Source organism: Lepidochelys kempii, chromosome 6 (genome assembly GCF_965140265.1).
Source record: "Lepidochelys kempii isolate rLepKem1 chromosome 6, rLepKem1.hap2, whole genome shotgun sequence".
NCBI lineage: Eukaryota > Metazoa > Chordata > Testudines > Cheloniidae > Lepidochelys > Lepidochelys kempii.
In genome coordinates this window covers 11,059,942-11,083,376 of record NC_133261.1, presented here as the reverse complement: position 1 = coordinate 11,083,376, position 23,435 = coordinate 11,059,942, and the positions used below count along the sequence as shown (strand labels likewise).

The 23,435-nt window shown below is 44.6% G+C and overlaps 1 protein-coding gene across 1 annotated transcript in view; it reads right to left on the bottom strand.

The window, feature by feature from the left end:
* Positions 1-23,435, bottom strand: part of LOC140913638 (E3 ubiquitin-protein ligase rnf213-alpha-like) — a 174,755-nt gene that overhangs the window by 109,198 nt on the left and 42,122 nt on the right. The window contains exons 10-16 of the mRNA XM_073350368.1: positions 23,120-23,340; positions 21,032-21,297; positions 8,771-8,991; positions 6,927-7,121; positions 4,768-4,966; positions 2,918-2,982; positions 960-1,155 (exon numbers count right to left, since the gene is read on the bottom strand). Coding sequence (XP_073206469.1) covers positions 960-1,155; positions 2,918-2,982; positions 4,768-4,966; positions 6,927-7,121; positions 8,771-8,991; positions 21,032-21,297; positions 23,120-23,340 — 1,363 coding nt within the window. The remainder of the gene's footprint in view (positions 1-959; positions 1,156-2,917; positions 2,983-4,767; positions 4,967-6,926; positions 7,122-8,770; positions 8,992-21,031; positions 21,298-23,119; positions 23,341-23,435) is intronic.

Here is a 23,435-nt window from a genome sequence, read left to right as displayed (position 1 = left end):
ATTGCAAACCCAATGGCAAGGATTTTTAATGAATCCATACACTCAGGGGTCGTATCCAATGACTGGAGAACTGTATTTTCTGTTCTCCAGTCACTGGGTACGACCCCTGGGTTTATGAATTCATTAAAAATCCTTGCTATTGGGCTTGCAATTTCATGTGCCGGTTTCTTCAATAGTCTTGGATGGAGATTATCTGGGGCCACAAAATTTGGACACATTAAACTGTCTGAGTTTGGCTTCCACCTCGGATGTGGTAATTTCTACTTCCAAATTCTCATTCCCATTAGCTACCCTGCCACTGTCCCCAAGGCCCTCATTACACTTACTAAAAATGGAGGCAAAGTATTTGTTTAGCTCTTGGGCCATACCTACATTATCTTTAATCCCCACCCCACCCTCAGTGTTTAGCAGTCCATCATTTACTACAGTAGCTTTCATTGTGTTCAGTGCACTGTACTAAATGATGGAGGGATTTGTTGGAACAGGTTGGCAGAGCTGCCTGATCTCTAGATGACGTAAATCAGCCACAGCTCCACTGCAGGCAATGGGGCCAGATCCCCAGCTGGTGTCAATGGTCTGTAGTTCCACTGGAGTCAATGGAAGTTGTGGCAATTTACACCAGAGGAGGACCTGGTCCACTGAGGGCACACTCGGAAATTGTGTAACAAGATTCCACCATTGCTACCACTGGTTCACCCTGGTGTAGACAAGGCTCTGGAGGTTTCTGACATGTTTGCAAGGCTTTCAGTTAGCCTACTCTGAGCAGTTCTTTTGAGAAGGCTTATGAGGGTTCTCTGCCAGGTCACATGTAACACCTCGGTGACAATTCATGGTTTCACTAATGGACATTTTTGGCACAGCAAAGTTCATGGCTGCTAACGAGGGTATGAGCGTCCTGAAAGAAACCTTGGAACATTTACAGAAAAATCCTCATAAATAGCTTGAAATGTTCATTTTACCCTTTTGGTTTGCAATAGATCTGCTGTTCCAGAGAACAATTCCAAAATCTGCAGTAACATCATCATTGGGCTGAATGGTATTTTCTTTGGGTGTTTCAAGCAATTGTTGACCAAAGTGAATATTAAATTAAGACACTGCAGAACATCCTCCAACTCCTTTGGCTGCAGAGCATCCTCTGCATTTCCTGACTGACGTCTGTGGATACAGCAAGGGAAATAGCATTGAAAACTTGGCTCTTCAATAATTTGTGGCATTTTAACTTTAAAATATTTCAAAGCAAGCAAAATATGGGACTATTAGCATATTAGCCAAGCACTGCACAGACACACAGTGACAAAGATCAGGGCCTCCTCGCTCCAGGAGCTGAACAGACACACTGTGACTAAGATCAGGGCCCTGACACACAGGGTGTTGCACAGACACACAGCGAGAGACAGTTCCTGCCTTAAAGAACTCACTGTCTAAACAGACAAAGGAAGAATTATTATCCACAGGTTACAGATGGGGAGGTGGGGCCCAGAGAGACTAAGTGACTTGCCCAAATCACTCAAGGAGTCTATTGCAGAGATGGGAACTGACCCCAGACCTCCTGAGCCCTAGACCTCGTCTACACTGCAGATTTGCCCCTGTTCTAACCATCAGTGGTCAAAAGCCTCACAGCTGACAAGAACCTGGGCCAGTGCCTTAGCCACACAGCTTTCTGTCTCCTCTGAGCGGTAAACTACCCTAAACAGAGCCTGATTCTCCATTGCCACGGACCTGGTGGAGTTGTGTAGCATGGCTGTCAGATTCGGCTCTTCTGACCTGGTAGGATTGACACCTACCTGGCACAGGTGTAAACAACAAGGCACAAGGCAGGGGAGAATTAAATCCAATGTGTGAATATTGGCGGGTTCTTAGTTTTCAACAGCAGAAACTACACAGGAAATCTAACAGAGCTTAGACACGATATTTAACCAGTCGGCTGGCTCTGTGATCAATGTGGACAAGGAGCAGCTGTGTTAAGCATTATGCCAGCTAATCGTGAAATCCCACTGGGCCCAAGGTTTAACTGGAACTAGTTGGCATGACACTGAAGGTGACTTGCCTTAGGGTAAAATTTCCAAAAGCGCCTAAATGACTGAGGATACTGAAGTCGCACTTTCAAAAGTGATGCAGACTCAGACCCTCAAAGGTATCTCAGAGCCTAGAGATGCAGATGGGCACCTAGTGGAGTTTCAAAAGCAGCATCTGGACACCTGACTCCCATCGAAATCTTCCCTGATCGCGAGGAGAGCAGGGAGGATAAACCCATTAAAGACTGTGAGGTGCCCAGATATTAAGGCAGTGGAGACCAGATAAGTACCTGAGACAGACAGAGGTCAGTTGGGGTCAGAGGTAACTCAGTGCCTCTCTGTGAGGGCCCAATGTGAGTCATTCAGGGCCTAGTTAAGCACTAAGTTACACACAGCTCCAAACAGCCTTGATCCTCTACTCCAACTAGGGAGAGCTCAGAGTATTACAAGCAGGGGCCAGCAAGTGCTACGCATTATGGGATGTCTCAGGTCACACCTCGTAGCAGTGTAGGACCACATTCAGACACGAGGAAGCAGAGGGCTGTCAGGATCAGACCCTGGCCCTGCCTGAATCCCCACCTCCTGGCCCCATTCTTCTCCAGCAGTGGGCGCTCCTCACATGGATCTGTGGATCAAAGTTCTGTTGGCCCCCAGGGACACCTGCATGCCCAGTACCAGGTCTAAAATTCGTATGGAGTTGCAACTAATTAGCCCCTGGAGCAGTCCTGGGAACTTCTAAGTGCTGGGGCCTTTCAGGAAATTGCCCACTAGGCCACACCTGCTCCATGGTGTTATCTGGGCAGCAGGACACCATGACCTCCTCCTGCTTCTCTCCGTGATGGTGGTGGCTCCTTTCTGTTTCTTCACTACCTTGTTGAGAAGTCTCAGTGTAGACTACTCACCTAGCACCAAGCCAAATCTTTGTCCTTCTGGCCATGTCCCCCAAAACTGGATTGACATCATTTTCCTGAAAGGACAGAAAGAGTGCACAACATGGAAATGGGTCAACTTTAGAGCTCATCAAAAATTACATTTCTTTTCCACAGAGGACTTCAACTTTTTGTCCAAAGAAAGAAAAAACCAAAACAGTTTTGATTTTTGGATATTTGTTTCTTCTATGAAGAATCAAAATTTTTACACTAAAAGCATAAAAACACAAAACAAAGTTTTGTTGAAAACCCAAACTTTCTTGAAAAGCAGTTTTGACAGAAAATTTTCAGTGAGCCCTAGTCACCTTTATCCTCCCAGACTTTGCAGGTCCTGCACCCCGCATGGCTAAGCCACACCTAAGGATCACACTCTCCATGCCCAAATATTTACCATGTGTCCTGATCCAGCTCCCACTGAAACCAATGGACAAATTCTCATTACACTGGTGTGACAGCACCTCTAGACTTAAAGCTGATTAAGTTCAAGGGTGGGGATTGAGCCCAATGCTATTCAGTTAGACAAGCTGTGGTGGAAAGGCTTGGGTTGGGAAACAAGCAACGAAACCGAAGCAAAGCATCTTGCCAAGGCCTTGCAGAAAATTACTAGGGCTGCTCAAAAGTTTTCCTTCAGCATTTTTTTCCAATAGAAAATTGGGTTTTTGACTAAATGAAATTTTCACCAAAGGTGTCTGCTTTTATGAAAATATTCCAATTTTTTGTAAAAATCAACACACACAAAATCGGTTGTGCGGTGTACCCTCTAATTTTTCCCATGCATGTGCAGAATGAATTTTGTTATGTGCACCAATATGGAGATGATGTGTGACACAACATTGATGTGTGACACAACACCCCCATATTGGTGCACATGACAAAATTCATGTGATGGGATGGAGCTGAGAGGTAAGGAGTGCGGGAGGGGGCTCAGGGCTGGGGCAACGGGTGCATGGGGGTGAGGTCTCTGGCTGGGTGTGCAGGCTTTGGGGTGGGGCTGGGGATAAGGAGTTTGGGGTGTGAGAGGGAGCTCAGGGCTGGGGCAATGGGTTGGGGTGAGGGCTCCAGATGGGGGTGAGGGCTCTGGGGTGGGTCTGGGGATGAGGGGCTCAGGGCTGGGGCAGAGGGTTGTGATGCGGCAGGGGTGCAGCTCTGAGGTGGGGCTGGGGATGAGGGGTTTTGGGTGCAGGCTTCCGCAGAACTATGGCAGAGAGAGAGAGAGAAAGCTCCCCGCAGCTCTCTCTCCCTGCAGCAGCACCTGGGCTGGGGTGGAGAGGCACCTCTCCCCTGGCTGCAGCAGGTTCGGGGCTGAGGGAGAGGGATCTGTAACCCTGAGTGCTTGTGCAGAGCTTAATAGACTGCTGCGTGGCCGCACAGCTTAGAGGGAACATAGGATTTTGGCTCCTTTTTTTTTTTTTGTTAAGTGTTGGGGGCTCAGTTGCTGATTTCTGGAGGGAAAAAAATCAATATTTGGGTTTTTGTTTTTCCGATGAAAAGTCAAATTTTCTGCTAAGAATTTTGACTAGATTAATTTTTTTCTTGTTTTTGTCTAAATTTTCAGGTCTAGTATTTAAGTGCAACACACTAAGTTCCCCCCTCCCTGCCCATCCTCTCTCCACCACTCACTTCCCTACAACAATTCCCAGATTCAATTCTAGTGTCCCTTAGATCCCTGTCCCCCAATATTTGACCCCTACCTTTATTTTGTTTTAATTTACATTTTCCGTAGGAAAAACAAAGATTTTCTGACCATCTAGAAAATATGGCTTAGGAAATAAAGATTAATGGGAGGTGGCCCCATTAATGTGCTTGTTGTCTGTTAGCCTTACGTCTATTTTGCAACGCTCTGCTAGGCGATTGGTGATCCGCTGGTACACGTTGTTCAAGAGAAGCTGCAGGGGCACAGGTATCTGAGGAACAGGCTCTCTACAAAAATTCTTCAGGGCAAGCATCTCCATGACTTTCTCTGCCAGAGAAGCGCAGCTCCCGATGAAGGTCTGATGGGCTTTTACCATCTCCAGAACTTTCCTGTACAGGTGGGATAGAGCTCTATGTTAATAAAAGTCTGCATTTGGGAAAGCATTTGATGTGGTGGAGTGGTTTATTTTTTTAAAATACACTATCATTATAGTTTTGGCCCAAGGAGCTGGTATCCAAGGCATAAGGATAAGTAATTCTCTCTTCAATACCTTTGCTTTACACTGATTTGCAAAGGAAAATAAAACTTAGACTGGCGATGTTTTTGGCCTCTTCAGGATGGATGGTGATTTGTACTGTTGTGTGCTATAGCTGCTTGAACTCAATGCTGTTTATGTCAGTCACTTGTAAGAAAATATGTTGTGTTTTGTACATGCCTAGAATGTTACATCTGAACATCTATAAAACTACTGATTATACACTGAAGTGGTTCTTGGTGAATTCATCAATTTGTGGATTGGTTAAGAATAACTACTTGTCCAGCTCTGAGAAACACTGTCTAAGGTAAAAGCAGACCTGAAAAGAAGAGAAGGTTACTCACCCTGTACAATAACTGAGGTTCTCTGAAATGTGTCCCCCTGTGGGCGCTCCACTTCAGGTGTCGGTGCAATGATTAACTACCCTCACTATTCAAAACGTATGCTATTTCTAGTCTGAATTTGTCTAGCTTCATCGTCCAGCCATTGGATCTTGTTATTCCTTTGTCTGCTAGACTGAAAAGCCCTCTATCATCAAATTGCTGATACCAGGCAGATATTTATAGACTGTCATCTTGTAACCTTCTCTTTATTAAATTAAATAGATTGAGCTCCTGGAATCTCTCACTACAAGGCCTTTATAATCCTTCCATAATTCTCCTATAATGAACCCTCTCCAATTTCTCAAAATTAGTAAGCTAACACGTCCTGGGCTCAATAAAAAGGATTATCCTAATTAAATTCCACTCCAATATTGCCTATGACAGCTATCAAATTGGCAAATTTAGTTTCCTATATTTCAGCTTTAAAATCTAAAATCAGAAAATTCATAACATAGACACTCCCCCCATTCAGCACAAAATCTTAACAGTGACTTCATAAGCCTTATGACTTCATGACATTCATGACTGGCACATCTGACTTGCACTTGGCCTATGCATCTGTGAAATGATTCTGCTGTAACACTGCTGAACTCAAAAGAAAATGAGACAATTCACCAAAAGGGATGAGATTTTTCTCTCATTATTCTCTGTGTCAATACATTATTCATCAGTTCACCATGAAAAATTCAAATAGTGCTCAAAGTTTAGAATTTGTGTTTGTTTTTTCCTGTTAATCTGAACTCTACCACCCAGCCTGAACCACGGTGCAGCTACCTCTGAAAATCCATTAATTAAATAAATTCATGAAAAATATAAATACCGAAGAAACCCAGATAATACTCCCTAGCTCTTACATAGCACTTTTCATCTGTAGATCTCTGACTGGAAATAAGGTGTAAATGTTTAACAGTGAGAGTAATTAACTTTTGGAACAATTTACCAAAGGTTGTAGTAGATTCTCCAGTCACTGACAATTTTTAAATCAAAATTAGAAGGTTTTCTAAATGATCTGCCCTAGTTCAAATAGGAATTAATTCAGGGAAGTCCTGTGGCCTCTGTTATACCAGAGTCAGATTACATGATCACAGTTGTCTTTTCTGGCCTCGGAATCTATGAATCAAAGCACTTTGCCAAGAGGGGCCACATCTTCACCCCCATGTTACAGATGGAGGAACTGAGGCATGAGGAGGTGAAATGATTTGCCCAAAGCCTCCCAGCAAACCAGTGGCATGGGCAGGAATAGAAGTCCAGGTCCTCTGGGACACACACCAGTTGCTCTAACCACTAGCCCACACAGTCTTCAGTTTTACTACTTCATTTGGAGCCAGCAAGCAAAGTGCTTCCAAGTTATACCACAAATAGCTATATTAAAATTTGCTAGACGAAAGAACTACAACATTCTTCTACGGAATATTTCTCTTGTAGACTCACGTTTGCTTGTCTTTATCCTGCCTCAGCTGAGCGAAGGGCAGGGACTGCATGTGTTGTGAAGTTAAAGGGTACTCTGCATTTTCCAATGGTTCCGTTTGAGCTGCATACATCAAAGGAAGCAGCCAGATCCAGCACATGCTATTACGGTCTTTGGAGCTTTGGATGCAAACATGCTTCAGAGCTGAAACACACTTCCTGCAATGACAGGGATGCAAAATGTTAAACAAACAAAAAATTCCTTGTATTCAGACAAACCCTGAATCCACAGTTATGTCTGTGCAGTTCTTGATGAGTTTGAGTTTCAACTGCGATCTGGATGACTGACTGGACAGCAGAGTGAAGACATTGCATCCAGTTGTACAAATAGGCCCAAGGTTTTTCTGAGCGGTGATGAATAATTGATATTTTTGTTGCAAAATATTGTAGGAAAAAAAAACTCTGGTTCATGCTGAACCAAATCCAAAAATTCAGAAAAATGTCAACGAATCCAAAAAGTCCATTTTGGGTCAAATGAAACATGGTGCTCAACCCAAAACAGTTTCCAGGCATTTTCAAGGACTAGTTTCTCAAAATGATCAGAGAAGGATGTGCTGCCTCTTTTATAACCATTAGTCCAGTTGTGAGGGCACTCATCTGCGATGTAGGAGACCCAGCTTTGAATCCACACTCTGGAAGGGCTCCCCGGTGAGTGCCCTAACTGCTAGGCAATTCTGTGATGACGCTCTCTATTAGAAGCTTTGTATAAAATACTTGAACAGTCACTGGGCCAGATCATGCACACAAGAAAGAATGATTCTATAGCCTGGTGGTTAAGGCATTCACCTAAGATGTGGAAAATCTGTATTCGAGTGCCCCTGTTCCAATGTTTCCTGTTATAATAGGGGTTTAGCATCATACTCCTTGAAAATTTAAAACCCACTTTGCTTTAAATTAACATTTGCACTTGAAATGTCATTTAAAGTCAAAATGTTAATTTAAAAAGAACATTTTATTGAAACTTGACTTTTTAAAATGAAAAATGTCATCTCACATTGTTAAAACATTTTGTTTCAATCAGAAAATGTCAACATTTTCCATTGTGACATTTCCAAATAGAAATTGTTCAGAACTTTTCATTGCATGAAAATTTTCAAGATGTTGACTTTTTGTCCTGCGTTGCAAATTCTGTTTTCTGATAATAAGATTGCAGTAGCTTGAAAGCTGGCAGATGTTCCTCCTCTCACACCTGTATATCCATCTTTTCAGATTCAATGGGCATTCTACAAACCACAGGTTAAAGACTCCTGCACCTTAAGACTATCACAGAAAACTGAGGTTTGGGATCTTTTCTGTCAATCATTCACGTCTTCATGCAGATGGGGCAGCCCTGCCAGAGCTCTCACCCATCTGGAGGTAGTACCACTAGCAGCCAACTGGAGACCTGTTCCTTGGAAGCATAAATCCTCTGCTCCCATTGACTTTAAGGCTGTCAGCTCTGTTGGCTAGTCTGTTTCCATCTGATTAGCATTAGAGGAGAGCTAGGACTCTCATTACGTGCCACACAGCAGCCTCGATATTTGGTCTTGCTGGTTGGTATCACAGTTTCCAGCTGTTACTGCAGTACAAATAATACATTATAGTAATTGTCACCCTAGGGTTAACCCTGAAGAGGGTGATCCCACGGTAAGCCCCTATTATATATAATGAAAACCCATAAATAATTAACTCTCCTACTTTCCGAGCTGTGTGCTTTGCAAATATGTCAGTGCATAGCATTTAAAGGGAAGTGAATGTGTTACCTTTAAAACCACAGGCAGAGTTCAAGCAAATAAAATTACATATATAGGGAGTTAGATAGATATTACCTTTTTCTTGGTTCTTTCAAGTTTGCGAATTTGCCTTCCTGCAAGTCAACCTTTTTGGCTATTTTTTCGATCTTGCTCATGGTTTCTGCACTTATATGGATATTGTGGTGACATACAGTGCATAATGCAAAGAGGAGAACATCCATCGCTGGAATAGGAGAATTCTGAAATCTGGAGTTTCCGAGTACATTTTCAATGAATTTGCGGATGTCATCATAAACCTAGACAAACAGTAAGAATGTTGTACATTTTACCGGAAGTGTCTGACATGTCTGAAATAAAGTTCTCCCAGCATCATCTCAGCTACATTGGCCAGCGGATGGGGATGGATGATGGAGGAGGTATTTGTCATTACTTGCAAAGTGGAAAGGTGGCTTTGAGGCTGAAGGCACTAACATGGTGTTCAGCAGACTCATGTTCAACTCTGCCCTTTGCCACAGACTCCCTGTGACACCTTGGTCAAGTCAGTTAATTGTTCAACTTTTTCTATTTAGATTGTAAGATCTTCAAAACAGGGACTGTTCTTGAATATGTGACGTGTCAGGGCCCAAAACTTGGTCACTGTGTACCTATGCAGTGCCTGGTGTGACAGGGCCCCAATTTCGATGGTTGTGCATTTTTGCAGCACTAAGCACAATGGAGCCTGGCCCACACCTAAAACTTAGGTTGACCTAGCTATATCACTCAGGGATGTGAAGAATCCACACCCCTGAGAGAGATAGTTAAGCGAACCTAAACCTTTTTGTAGAAACTGCTAGGTCAACAGAAGAATTCTTCCATCGACCGAGTTACCACCTCTCAGAGGGGTGAATTAACTAGAGATGGAAAAACACCGGTCTTTATAGGAAGAGTCTACCCTATGCTGGCATAGCTACAGTGCAGTAGCTGTGTACTGTAGCATCTGTAGTGTAGACAGAGCCTATGAGTCTATATAGCCACTTCTCACCATGGTATATGAGTGCATCTGTTAGAACTATGCAGAGGATGGACGTTCTGCTTTGCGAAGAATTTTGAAATTCTTTGTTCTGAATCAGAACAAAATCCAAACATTTCAAAGTTCTCTGCAAAGGGAAATTCTGAAAAAAAATTATTTTGGGTCAGACATTTCAATTTCAACATTTTTTAAATTGTGTTATATTATAATATATATACACACACACACACACACACTATAATATAAAAATTTTAAAAATTCAAAACAAAGTCATTTCAAATAAAAAAATCAAAAGGTTTCATTCTGAAAATGCCTGAATATTTCCTCCCATTTTTCAAGATGAAATTCCAGCTTAATCAACCTGATTTCACAAAGCCTTTCAATTTTGATGGTACCACAGTTTCGCCAACCAGCTCTGGGCTTTCTGATTTACTTATCTGCAGTTTCCACAGTATCTAGCTCTCTCTCTTTCTGACCCTCTTCTTTCATTTACAAAAGCATTGCATTGATTTGTATTTTGCTGTTTTTCAAGCACAAGATTAACTTTTGCTGGGGTACAAAAGTATATTGTATATTGAACAATATACTAGATCGTATATTATTTGCAATGTTGTTGTAGCCAGTTGTTCTAATGCAAGATATTACCTCACCTACCTTGTCTCTCTGATAATCATATATTATCAGTAGTTAAGACTTGGTTGAGTTTTTATGTGGCTTGAAAGTCACCTCTGTGCAGAAGGGCCCAGCAGAAGATCTATTTGTAACTTAATTCCTCAAAATAGGAAATAAGTGCAATTTAAGAGGTTCACATGCCTGTGGCTGGACCTTCTACATGGGTGGGGTGGAAGTGGAATCAATGGGAAGATTCAATGCACTTTGGATCAGGACCATAAAATCAGGCGTAAGCCTGTTCATCAGTTAACAAAATATTTTTTTTTAAATGGGAAAGCTAAGAAATTTGTCCTGGAGCATGTCATCTTTTTTGTAACACCTTTTAACTAAAAATAAACTCAGACCCACAAAACCAAAGTTCTCATGCAGCCGCAGCCCGAAAATTCCTTTTTTTATCATAACTGACTGCCCTTTTCTCCATCATGATTACAACTGGCTGGGAAACGGATCTCTCTTCCTGCAAAATCTTGCATTTAAAAAAAGAAAAGAAAATCAATCCTGAACCAGGACGAAAAGTCAAAGCCACCTAAAGCCACAGGGTGGGATTTCAAGAATATTCTCTGTTTCAGGAGACCCTACATGGAATTTTTCAGCTCCCTTGCTATCTGCCTGAAGAGCTCTGTGTGAGCTTGAAAACTTGTCTCTCTCACCAACAGAAAGTGGTCCAATAAATATATTACCTCATCCACCTAACCTTGCCTCTGGAAGGTTCTCATCAATTTCACTGAACTTGAGAGCAAAACTGAAAAGAGCCTCCCAGTCTGGCTGTTGGAGAGACAGAGAGCTCAGCTACTCTTTCCCCTGTTATGAGGGTGGGGACGAGTGCCGCACCTCTCTGCCTTTCCAGCCCCGGAGCTGGGGAGAGGCAGGGAGAGTGACAATACATCTACACTGCAATAAAAACCAAAAACAACCCTGTGGCAGTGAGTCTTAGAGCCCAGGTCAACCTACCCAGGACCCTCCCACCTTGCTGGGTCTCAGAGTCTGGGCTCCAGCCCAAACAGTAACAAATGGCTGTCCAACATCTTGACAGATGAAAGGAAATGTCAGTCAGTCAATGATGCTTGACAGCAGTGTAGGAGAAGAGCCCAATATGCAAGTAGCAGACCTTCCCACAGTGGTTATAGATCCACTCACCAGATGGAGGTTGAAGTACACTCTTCTTCCTGGCTCACCTGTGGGCCTCAGCCTGGGCTCTCTGATGGCTGTCTGCAATGACTGCACCAGCCTTGACCTAGCTTCTCCAGACTGAGTGGGCAGGGTTCTCCCATTTGTCAGTGGGAATGCTGAATTTCTTGAGACCATGCCTGACCTTGTCACTGTATCGGAGGAGATTTGGCCTTCCTCTGCATCATGGGCAGTTCTTGAATTGGACACAGAACACGGCCTTTAGCAGATGATCTTGAGGCTTATGCTCCACGTGTCCAGTATAGTCTGCATAGACTATAGGCCAGCTCTCTCAAGGATCTTTTTGTTAGTGATCCATTGGTCGCTAGTGACGCCAAGGATTTTTCTAAGACAGCAAAGGTGGAAGCTGTTCAATTTCCGGTCCGGCTTAGATTATGTGACCCAGCTTTCACAGCTGTAAAGGAGGGTACTGAAGACACAAGCCTGATAAACAGACTTCACGGTTAGGAGCTTCTTGTTCCAGACATGTGAGGTAAGTTTGCCAAAGGTGACAGAGACTTAGCCTTGATAGGGAACTCGATGCGAGAATTGGCAAAGTGAGCTGGTTACAGTTGAGCCAAGATAGCAGAAGTGATCCAGGCTGTCCAGAGCTTCATTACTGACCTAGATTTTAGGTGGGATGTTGATGCCCTGCGACATGACAACTGTTTTCTTGATATTGATTACCATGCTGAACTTGATACATGTGTCAGAGAACTTATTCATCATGATCTGCAGTTCATCAGGTGAATTAGAGATGAATGTAATGTCATCTGCAAAGAGCAGATCCTGAATAGTGAGCGGGATGACATGCCTTTTGTTCTGAAATCATCTGATGTTGAACAATCCTTGATTCAATTACTACGCCAGATGGATTGTCTCCAAAAGCATATTTAAGAAGAATAGAGAAGAAGATGCCAAAGCCAGTGGGCACTAAAGCGCAGTCTTGCTTCATGCCAGTATCAATGCTAAATTCAGATGATGTTTCAATTTCATACTGGATGGTTGCCTTCATTCCCTCATGGACCTCCTTATATAGGGAGAGCACTTTTTGTGAACAGCCAATTTTCGACAGGATCTTATACATGCCATTCCTTCTAACCATGTCAAAGGCCTTTTGTAGGTCAATGAACACTACATAGAGAGGTGCCTATTGTTCACAGCTTTTTTCTTGCAACAAGCGCATTGTGAAGGACATGTCAGTCATAAAGTCTCCAGCTGTAATACACACTGTCTCTCAGGGTGAATTCTCTCAGCAAGAACTTGGAATCCTTTCAGCAGGACCCCTGCAAGCACCTTGCTGACCGTGTTAAGCAGAGATATCCTTCAGTAGTTGTTGCAGTAGCAGTTTATTTCTGTATAAAGAAATGATGTTTGCATCTTTCAGATCCTGGCGTATGTGGCTTTCTTCCCAAGTGCGTGGATGTCGCTCACAAGTTTTCTCCCCCTACCTTTAGGAGCTCTGGAGGTATCTGATCATTGCCTGCTACTTTCCCCAAACGCAATCTCTTTGATAGCTTTCTCTAAATCTTTGAGAGCTGGTGTTTGGTCCAGCTCCTGCATCGTTGGCAGCTGGGGAATGGCAGCTGTCATAAATATAAAGGGAAGGGTAAACACCTTTAAAATCCCTCCTGGCCAGAGGAAAAACCCTTTCACCTGTAAAGAGTTAAGAAGCTAGGATAACGTCGCTGGCACCTGACCAAAATGACCAATGAGGAGACAAGATACTTTAAAAAGCTGAAGGGAGGGAGAGACAAAGAGTCTGTCTGTGTGATGCTTTTGCCGGGGACAGATCAGTAATGGAGTCTTAGAACTTAGTAAGTAATATAGCTAGAGATGCGTTAGATTATGATTTCTTTAAATGGTTGAGAAATTAAGCTCTGCTGAATAGAATGGATATTCCTGTTTGTGTGTCTTTTTTAACTTAAGGTTTTGCCTAGAGGGATTATCTATGTTTTGAATCTAATTACCCTGTAAGGTATTCACCATCCTGATTTTACAGAGGTGATTCTTTTTATTGTTACTTCTATTTTACTGTTTCTTCTATTAAAATTCTTCTTTTCAAGAACTGAATGCTTTTTTTTATTGTTCTTAAGATCCAAGGGTTTGGGTCTGTGGTCACCTATGCAAATTGGTGAGGATTTTTACCAAACCTTCCACAGGAAGTGGGGTGCCAGGGTTGGGAAGATTTGGGGGGGAAAGATGTTTCCAAACAATGCTTTCCTAATAAAATAAACCCGGATAAACATTTGGTGGTGGCAGTGGAAGTCCAACGGCAAAGGGTAAAATAGTTTGCACCTTGGCGAAGTTTTAACCTAAGCTGGTAAAAGTAAGCTTAGGAGGTTTTCATGCAGGTCCCCACATCTGTACCCTAAAGTTCAGAGTGGGGCAGGAACCTTGAAAGCTGCTAAGGCAGTATCACAGATAATAACATCCTTTGAGTAGCATTCTTTGTAATGCTCAGTCCATTGGTCAAGTTGTTCTTGCCTGTCAGTCCGGATGATACCATCTTTCACTTTCAGGTTTGCAGACTTTTTACAAATTGGACTAAGTGCCTCTTTGATTCCATCATAGGTACCACAAAGGTCCCCTCTTTCAAAACAGGTCTGAATCTTTTTGCACAGGTCTTGCCAATACTCCTGGGCTAGGGTGACCAGATGTCCTGATTTTATAGGGACAGTCCCGATTTTTGGGGCTTTTTCTTATATAGGCACTTATTACCCACCACCCCCGTCCTGATTTTTTACACTTGCTATCTGGTCACCCTATCCTGGGCACATTCTCTAGTGGCTTTCTGGACTGCAGGCTTACCTTCTTTGAACTTAAGAGATCTGGACTTAGATAGTTGTTGAAGTAAAGTTAGGCAAGCTTGCTTTTTCTTTTCTATGAATGGGAGCAGCAGATGTTCAGATGCTGCAGACCAGTCAGGTTATTTTTTCTTTGTTGTTCCAAAGACATCTTTGCAGTAGCCAGTGTCTTATTCTTGAAACTTTCCCACAAGGTGTCAGAAACAGGGGAATCATGTTGATCATTTTCAGACATACGCTCAAGAGCGTGTTGAAACTTTGCTTAAGTGTCAGAGTCCTTCATGTTAGTAAAGCTGAGGCAACAAGGGCATGGTCAGTGTTGCAATTAGTGCTATGCATTGATCGAGCATGCAGTACATCACAAATGTTTCTGTGATGGATCAGGATGAGGTCAAGCTGATGCCAGTGTCCAGAGTGAGGGTGCCTCCATGTGACACTGAGGCTGCTACTGCCAGCAAAATAGGTATCTGAGACTATCAGCACACACAAGAGGCGCAAAGCTCAAGCACACATTGGCCATTTTCATTGAGGCTACTATGTTGGCTAATGCTGTGTCCTCAGTGCTCCCAGTCCCTACCCACATGGGCATTGAAACCATTGAGATCAGCGTGACTGTTCCTTAGAGGGACATTCTTGATGATTTGTTCCAGTTGAGAATAGAACTCATCTTTTTGCTGTTTGGAGCACAGTTATTTTTAGCCCTGTAGTGCGACCCCAAGTTAGTTGACTCAAGCTCTGAGACTCGCTGGGTTTTTTCTGCAGTGTAGACTTACCCAGAGAGTCAGAGCATTCTGCCTCAGCCATAGGCAGAAAATGAAATTGAGAAGAACCTTCCTCACAGGCAGCTGTGGAGTCATCATGAGGCTTGTGTGTGGGAAAACAGGGCCCAATTGTGCCAGTTGAGGTACACAGCACTTTGCAAATGACAGATTATTCCATTCACTGTCAGTTGCAAACAATTGAACAAAAATATTCATTATGGGTTGAAATGAAAGCAAAATTTTCAGAGAATCAGAAAATTTGAAGGAAAAAAAAACACCTCATTTAGGGTCCAACTAAACATGTTGTTTGACCTGAAACTGAATGTTTCCTTTGGATTTTGGGTTTAACTTTTTTTAAATTTTAAAAAATAAATTTGAAGGAAATTTCTAAATGAAAAATAACTTCATATTGAAAAATTGAAATATTTTGACTTCTTCAGCTTTTATTTCCAACCAAAACAATTTGGTGAAATTGACACAAATTTGCATAGTGTTTTGGTATCACCAAATCTATATTGTTTGCCAGAAAAAAGGTTTGGCCAAAAAAATGTGCCCATATACATATACGTAAGATTTTTGGGTGTTGGAACTTAGCAGTGAGCCACTGAGAAGTTACTACAGGGTTTTTCCAGCATGCACAGTTACTTGGTCATGGGAGCACCTCAATTGTTCTGTAACAATTTTCCAAGGGATGTGGTAGATTCTCCACCCCTGGCCATTTTTAAATCAAGGATGGATGCTTTTCAAAATGATCTACTCTAGTTCAAACAGGAATTAATTTGGGGAAATTTCCCTGGCCTGTGTTATACAGGAGATCGGACTAGATGATCACAAGTGGTCCCTTAGAATCTATGGGAAACTTCAGAAGGTTAGGACAGCAAGACTGTCTGAGAATGTGAAATTTTCAAATTCTCAGTTATGGATAGTGGCACCCCTGCTTCCACAACTGCAAAATGTGTCACCGCTACATTCCTTTCTGGGAATGGTCAGTTATCACCATAGGTGCTTTTCAAAAACAGCTACAGTGTTACAGCCTGTCATAAATATAAAGGGAAGGGTAAACCCCTTTAAAATCCCTCCTGGCCAGAGGAAAAATCCTCTCACCTGTAAAGGGTTAAGAAGCTAAAGGTAACCTCGCTGGCACCTGACCAACATGACCAATGAGGAGACAAGATACTTTCAAAAGCTGGGAGGAGAGAGAAAAACAAAGGGTCTGTGTCTGTTTGTGTGATGTTTTTGCCGGAGACAGAACAGGAATGGAGTCTTAGAACTTAGTAAGTAATCTAGCTAGGTATGTGTTAGATTATGATTTCTTTAAATGGCTGAGAAAATAGCTGTGCTGAATAGAATGAATATTCCTGTCTGTGTGTCTTTTTTGTAACTTAAGGTTTTTCCTAGAGGGGTTCTCTATGTTTTGAATCTAATTACCCTGTAAGGTATCTACCATCCTGATTTTACAGAGGTGATTCTCTTTTTACTTCTATTAAAAGTCTTCTTGTAAGAAAACTGAATGCTTTTTCATTGTTCTAAGACCCAAGGGTTTGGGTCTGTGGTCACCTATGCAAATTGGTGAGGATTTTTACCAAACCTTCCCCAGGAAGTGGGGTGCAAGGGTTGGGAGGATTTTGCTGGGAAAGACGTGTCCAAACTACGTTTTTTCAGGAACCCCGATAAAGTTTGGTGGTGGCAGTGGAAATCCAAGGGTAAAATAATTTGTACCTTGGGGAAGTTTTAACCTAAGCTGGTAAAAGTAAGCTTAGGAGGTTTTCATGCAGGTCCCCACATCTGTACCCTAGAGTTCAGAGTGGGGAAGGAACCTTGACACAGCCCCTGAATGAACTGTTACACAATGGACAGAAATGGTGCTGCTCCACACACCGAAGCTTATAGCATGTGGAAAGGTCCTTACCCTACACTGCATCTTTGCCTGTAAAGCTAGTTGGTGTCACTTTCCCAGATGGCACTGGAGCAGTAGTGTCTAATGTGGTAGCATCCCTTTCAATAGTTGGTGAGCCCTAGTGGTGCTTGTAACCCTGGCTGACCAGGTGCCAGCTCATGCCAGAGCCACAGGCCAATTCACTTGTGTGTTAGTAGATCAAAGTGGGTATTAAATGAGTAAGTGTGTATGCAGTGTTGAAACTTAAACTTAATGAAATCTAGTGGAATGTCACTTGCATTGCTTTTATGTACCTGTATCCTGTTATAACAGCAAATATTTACATTGTGTATGCCCCGTAACTAAATAACCAATCAAACGCGAATGAAGCTTTGTGGAATGCAAATGAAAAAAAAGGCCAATTTCAAAGCAAGTGGTCTGTGTGTGTGATGATCAGAGATCAAGGACCCAAAATGGATTCTTCGCTCTCCATCATCAAAGGAAAAGACCACATGAGTATAGACACTGTCAGCTTGCTTTCTGTCAGAAGAAGCTATGAATATGGATTCAAGGAAGGATCCTGCATCTCTGGACTGTTTGGACTCTTATTGGGAAGTTTACCAGATGCAAAGCAGAAATCCCCAGAGACAGTCTGAGTACCCTGAAAGACTTTTGGGAAACTGGCAGTTTATTACATCACTGCCACCATTTGGAATTACAAACTGTGACTCACCTGTACATTTCTTTTACCTGCTTTAAACCTCTCAATAACTCTCATTTCCTTTTCTCAGCAAATAAACTTTTAGTTTACTACAGAATTGGCTGCCAGCATTGTCTTTGGTGTAAGATCTGAAGTACCTATTGATCTGGGGTAAGTGACTGGTCTCTTGGGACTGGGAACAACTTGATGTGATGTTATTTTTGGTTTAAGTGACCATTTATCACAAAGTGTAGGTTATCTGGGTGGCAAGATAGACTGGAGAGTCTAAGGGGACTGTCTGTGACTCCATGGTAAGACTGGTATAGTGATCCAAGAGTTCACATTTGTCACTTACTTGGTGAAATCTAATTGTAGGACACACCACCAGTTTTCTGCCCTGTTTTCTGACAGTCTGTTTTGAGGTCATCACTCACAGTTCTGAGCCATTCCAGACAACGTGACAGTACTCACTGTGTTCTATGTTTTCTAAACCCCCAGAAACTAGTCATAGAAGAAGAAGATTAGGGTTGGAAGAAACTGCAGGAGGTCATCTAGTCCAACCGCCTGCTCAAAGCAGGACCAACACCAACTAAATCATCCCAGCCAGGGCTTTGTCAAGCTGGGCCTTAAAAACCTCTAAGGAAGGAGATTCCACCACCTCCCTAGGTAACCCATTCCAGTGCTTCACCACCCTCCTAGTGAAATAGTTTTTCCTAATATCCAACCGAGACCTCCCGTACAGCAACTTGAGACCATTGCTCCTTGTTCTGTCATCTGCCACCACTGAGAACAACCTAGTTCAGTGTTCTTCACTGCAAGGCCTGCGAGCCAGTGGCAGATCCCATGGACCTAAAGTTCGGCTCCCTGTTGATCATGATCTCCGGCGATCTCCAGCAGCACAGGTTCCCTGAGGCTCCCTGCCTGCCCCAGCCCTACGCCACTCCCGGAAGCAGCCATCACACCCCTGCAACCCTGGGGTGGGAAGCAGAGGTCTCCATGCACTGCTCCTGCCAGCAAGCACCGCCCCTCCAGGGCTCCCATTGGCCGGGAATGGGGAACCGTGGCCATTGGGAGTTGCAGGGGCAGTGCCTGCAGAGAGGAGCAGAGTGCAGAGCCACGTGCTCCCGCAGGGGCCACAAGATGAGTTGGCCCCTTTCAGGAGCGGTGTGGAGCCAGGGCTGCCTGAAGTAAGTGCTGCCCGCTCCTGCACCCCCACCTGGAGCCAGCACCCCATATGCCTCCTGCACCCTAAGCCCTACCCTGAGACCCCTCCCAGAGCCAGCCCCTCATACCCCTTCTTGCACCCCAAGCCCCTGCCCCGAGCCCCCTCCCAGAGACAGCACCCCATACCCCCTCCTGCATCCTGTACCCCTCCTACACCCTGTACCCCCTGTGCCAGCCCTGACCCCCCTCCCAGAGCCAGCACCCCATGCCCGTTCCTGCACTCCAACCCTCTGCCCCAGCCTGGAGTCCCCTCCTGCACCCAATCTCCCTCCTAGGCTGTGGTTGGAGACTGGAAATCAAAGGTAGTACCAGGTTAAAATGGTGAGGCAGGAATCAGGGTCAAAGTTAGGCTGGAGTCACAGACCAGGAGACAAAGCAAAGTCTGGCATTGCAGCAGGCCAAGATCTGTGTGGTTTCCCAGACAAATTCCTAGGGCAACTCCGGGGTTAATAGGGGCACTTAGCCAATCTGGGGGCTGCAGGATACTGTCATTCTGGCTCTTGTGGGCAGTAAGTCCTGAGGCACCTACTCTCCACAACTCTCCCTGGCTGTGCCCTTGCATGGCCTCCTAATGGTACTGTGGGAATATCAGCTGACCCAGGCTCTGCAGACCTAGGGTCTAGTCCCCAGGCCCTTACATTAGGGCTGCAGGTTTGTTACAGTGCAGAAAAAGGCCCAGACACCGTGATTTCTCAGTTAGTCTATACCTTTCTGAAGGTGAGTCACTGGCTCAGCACACAATGGGGAGGCAGCAGAGCCAAACCTGCGCAAATAGTGCTGCAACCAAATGCACTCATGGGCAGCGAGTTGTATGGGCCGGTGGTGCCTGTGCTCCACCAATATTTAGAGCACAGGACCCAGCTCCACCAAAGTTCAGTATGGGTCTCTCCCGCAGCCCCGCCTGCTGCCGCCCTTGCGTGCCTCCCCCGGACCCACCTGCTGCCCCCGGGTGATTTTCGCTGCCACCACTGGCAGAGTAGCGAGGCTAAAGCGGCTTCCTGCCCACCCACTCCGCTCCAGGTGGCTGCGGCCCTTGGGCAGGGTGTGTGTGTGGTGTCTCTGTGTAGTGCCCCCACCCCAAGCGCCCCTGCGGCCAATGGGAGCTGCGGGGATGGTGCCTGCGGGCAACAGCGTGCGGAGACCCCCTGCCCCACCTAGGAGCTGCTGCCGGGGGTGGGGGGTCACTTACGGGAGCTGCCCCAGGTAAGCGCCACACTCCTCCTGCAGCCTGCTCCCGCACCCAAACTCACTCGCAGAGCCCACACCCCAATTCCTTGCCCCAGCCCAGAGCCTGCACCCAAACTCCCTCCCACAGCCTGCACCCCAATACCCTGCCGAAGCCTAGAGCCCGCACCCTGCACTCAACTCTCTCCCAGAGCCTGCACCCCAAACCCACTCCTATACCCAAACTCCGCCCAGAGCCTTGGGGGTGGGACGGGTGGGACTTGGACCCGTTCTAGGCACCACCAAAAATTCTACAAACCTGCCACCCTGAATGCACTAGCTCAAAACATCCAGAGTGACCAGTCACACAGGAGCTGCCTTGGCTGAGTGTAGGACAGGCTCATTTTTCCTTCCTCACTGAGCTGAGATTAGGGTTGCAGTGCTGAAGCAGAGAGGGCTGCTATAGGTGTTCAATGCCCCCTCATTTGTCAGGGCATCATTTATCCAAATTCATGGAGCAAACACTAAACCTGTGAATTTTATTAAATTTACCATGACTGCTCTGTGATTTTTGATTAAAAAAAATGCCATGACACATCTCCAGCCCCCATCAGGTCCCAATCTGGTAGAGATGATCCCAGTGGCAGTCCAATCCAGCTCCCATTAAAGCAGATGGAAATCCTTCCATTTCAACAGGAGCTAGACTGGGCTGTTAGGATCTCATCCAAAGCCCACAAAGTCAATGGAAAGACTCCCATAACTCCAGTGATCTTTGGAGCAGGGCTCAAGGCTAGAGAAGGAAAGAGCAGTATATATATATATAACTCCCAGTTTTTAATGATTCTCTGATGATTGTCAATGCGCCATGCGCAGGTACAGCTATCTCCAGAAAGGTTCAGTGGGGGCCTTTCCAGCCATTGTGGAGCTGCCATGAGAGATGGGCACTGCTCCCTTACCTTTCTCTCGTCAAAGTCAGTTTCACGATAAATTATTTTTTCCTCTGCATCACCGATGCTCCTGCTTTTGAAGCACTCCTGGTAGCAGTGAAGCTTCCTTTCCACGTCACCAAAGTCCTTTCGGAGATAAAGTTCTTGGTATAGCTCATTTTCCAGGAACTGCAGAAGAGACTTGCTATCATTCTCTTTGGACATTCCTATTGAGAAAGAGTCTTTCCAGAACTTTTCTTGAAACTGACAGATGTAATCAAATTGGGTCCACACTCCTAATGAGAAATAAACATTGTAAGCCTTCAAATAAATGCCTGTAAACCTTCAAACTTGCAGGGGGCCAGATTGTGGGAGGTAATAGTCCACAATCTGTCAGAGTTAATGTTTTCATTTGATATTTTATAGTGCTGTTTGCACCATTCATTTAATAGATTCATCGATTCTAAGGCCAAGCAAGGCCCATTGTGCCTATCCAGGCCACCCTCCTGCCTAACCCAGGCCAGAGAATCTTCCCCAGCGATTCCTGCCTCCAGCCCAGTAACTCCTGGCTGAGCTAGCGTGGAACTTTGAGAGAGAGACGCCCCATCTCCACTGACAGATTCTCAGTGATGCAGAATCCATCCCGTCATATGGGAGCTGTTGCAATGGCTATTTCTCTTTCCTGGTAAACACTGTCCCCTTATTCCCAGACTGAAATGGTCTCCCATGAAGTTCCAGCCAATGGATCTAGGTCTGCCTTTGTTTGTGAGGTTAAACTGCCCTCTCCTCTCAGAAATCTCTCCCCCATGTAGGTGCTTGTAGATCAGGATCATGTCCTCTCTTAACCTTCTCTTGGATAAATAAAATCTCTCATGCTAAGGCAGGTATTCCCAGACTTTGAAATGTTCTCATAGCTCTTCTCTTGTGCCCTCTCCAATTGGTCAAAATCCTTTTGGAAATGCAGACACCAGAACTGGAAATGTGGATAGCACAACAGGACTTGAGTCTAGAGAAGATGGCCAGGCCATAGTTCCATCTCCTTCCCATGTCCCAGCTCGCATTATAGGACTAACACAAAGGAGCGAGTAAGCTACAGCTCAGGAAGGTGTGTAGATTCATAGATTCATGGATTCCAAGGCCAAAAGGGAGCACTGTGATCATCTAGTCTGACTTTCTGTCCAATACAGACCAGAGAGCTGCCCCAAAATAATTCCTAAAGACATAGGCATGGGAACTATGGGTGTGTGAATGGAGGTGGGGGGGTACCGCAGCACCGCCAGCTTTTGTGCAGATCCCACCCACCACTCCACGTCCAGGGTCCCAGCACTGCCGGCTCAGTATCCAGGGCTCTTCTCCTGGCCCCACACCTGGAGTCCCTCTGCTCCTGACCCCGCGCCCAGAGGCTTAGCTCCTGGCTGCCACCGACCCCATGGCCAGGGCTCTGTTCATGGCCCCACACCTGAAGTCCGAACACAGGGTCCCAGCCTTGGCCCCCTCACCCCTGTTCTCATCCCCCTGTCCCCAGAGCCATGGCTGTGCTCCTGGCGGCCCAGCTCTGGGGAGTGGGGGGCATTGACAGGAGTAAGGGGGTAAGGTAAAAAGTTTGGTGGGAGGACTACTGGCTTTCAGCTTCCCCCGCCCCACACGCACACACAGTAAAAAACATTCCAGAACCATTGCCTAAAGAATATATTTTTTCGGGAAAAAAACCTAACCCAAAGGGTTGGGCACATCCCACGTGCCCCTGGAATCTCTGCTAGGTACTGTCTCCCCAAACCAAAATATTCATTACTTATTGGGCTGTTCGGAAATGTTTCCGCCTAAATTTATTTTTGATGTGAAATTGGGTTGTCAACCAAACAAAAAATTGCACTGAAAATGTCTTATTTCCCTTGTTTTTTTTTTTTTTAATTTTCATTGGAAAACCCAAACCCTGAAAACTAAACTGTTATGGCTGACAACCCCAAATTTTTCAGATTTCAGCTTATACAGAATGAAAAATTATTTTTTCTTGAGACAAAAGCCTCATTTTCCAACCATCTCTAATTATTTATATTGTAGAAGCACCTGAGAGCTCCAGTCATCATCATTTATCGCAGTGCAAAATGTGATTCTTACCTCCTGCTTTGATGGCCGAATCGGGCACAATTAGAACTCGGTGGAACTCAGCCTTTTCTTTTTTTTGCACTGTTTTATAAATATGCTCTAACTGAATTGGTCTTTTACTACTGTGCATGTCAATAACCCCATATTTATAATAGATGGGTTGTCTGCTTTGTAGATCCGAAACAGGAACTTTTGCTTCACATACCGTAAGCATCCCATACTTGTTGCTGACACTAGGAAATTAAAACAAAACAGAAGAGTTGGCTGTTTATTTTAAATCATAAAGAGCTCCAGTTGACCTCCCCTTGCCCTCAGTGGGATCATGATC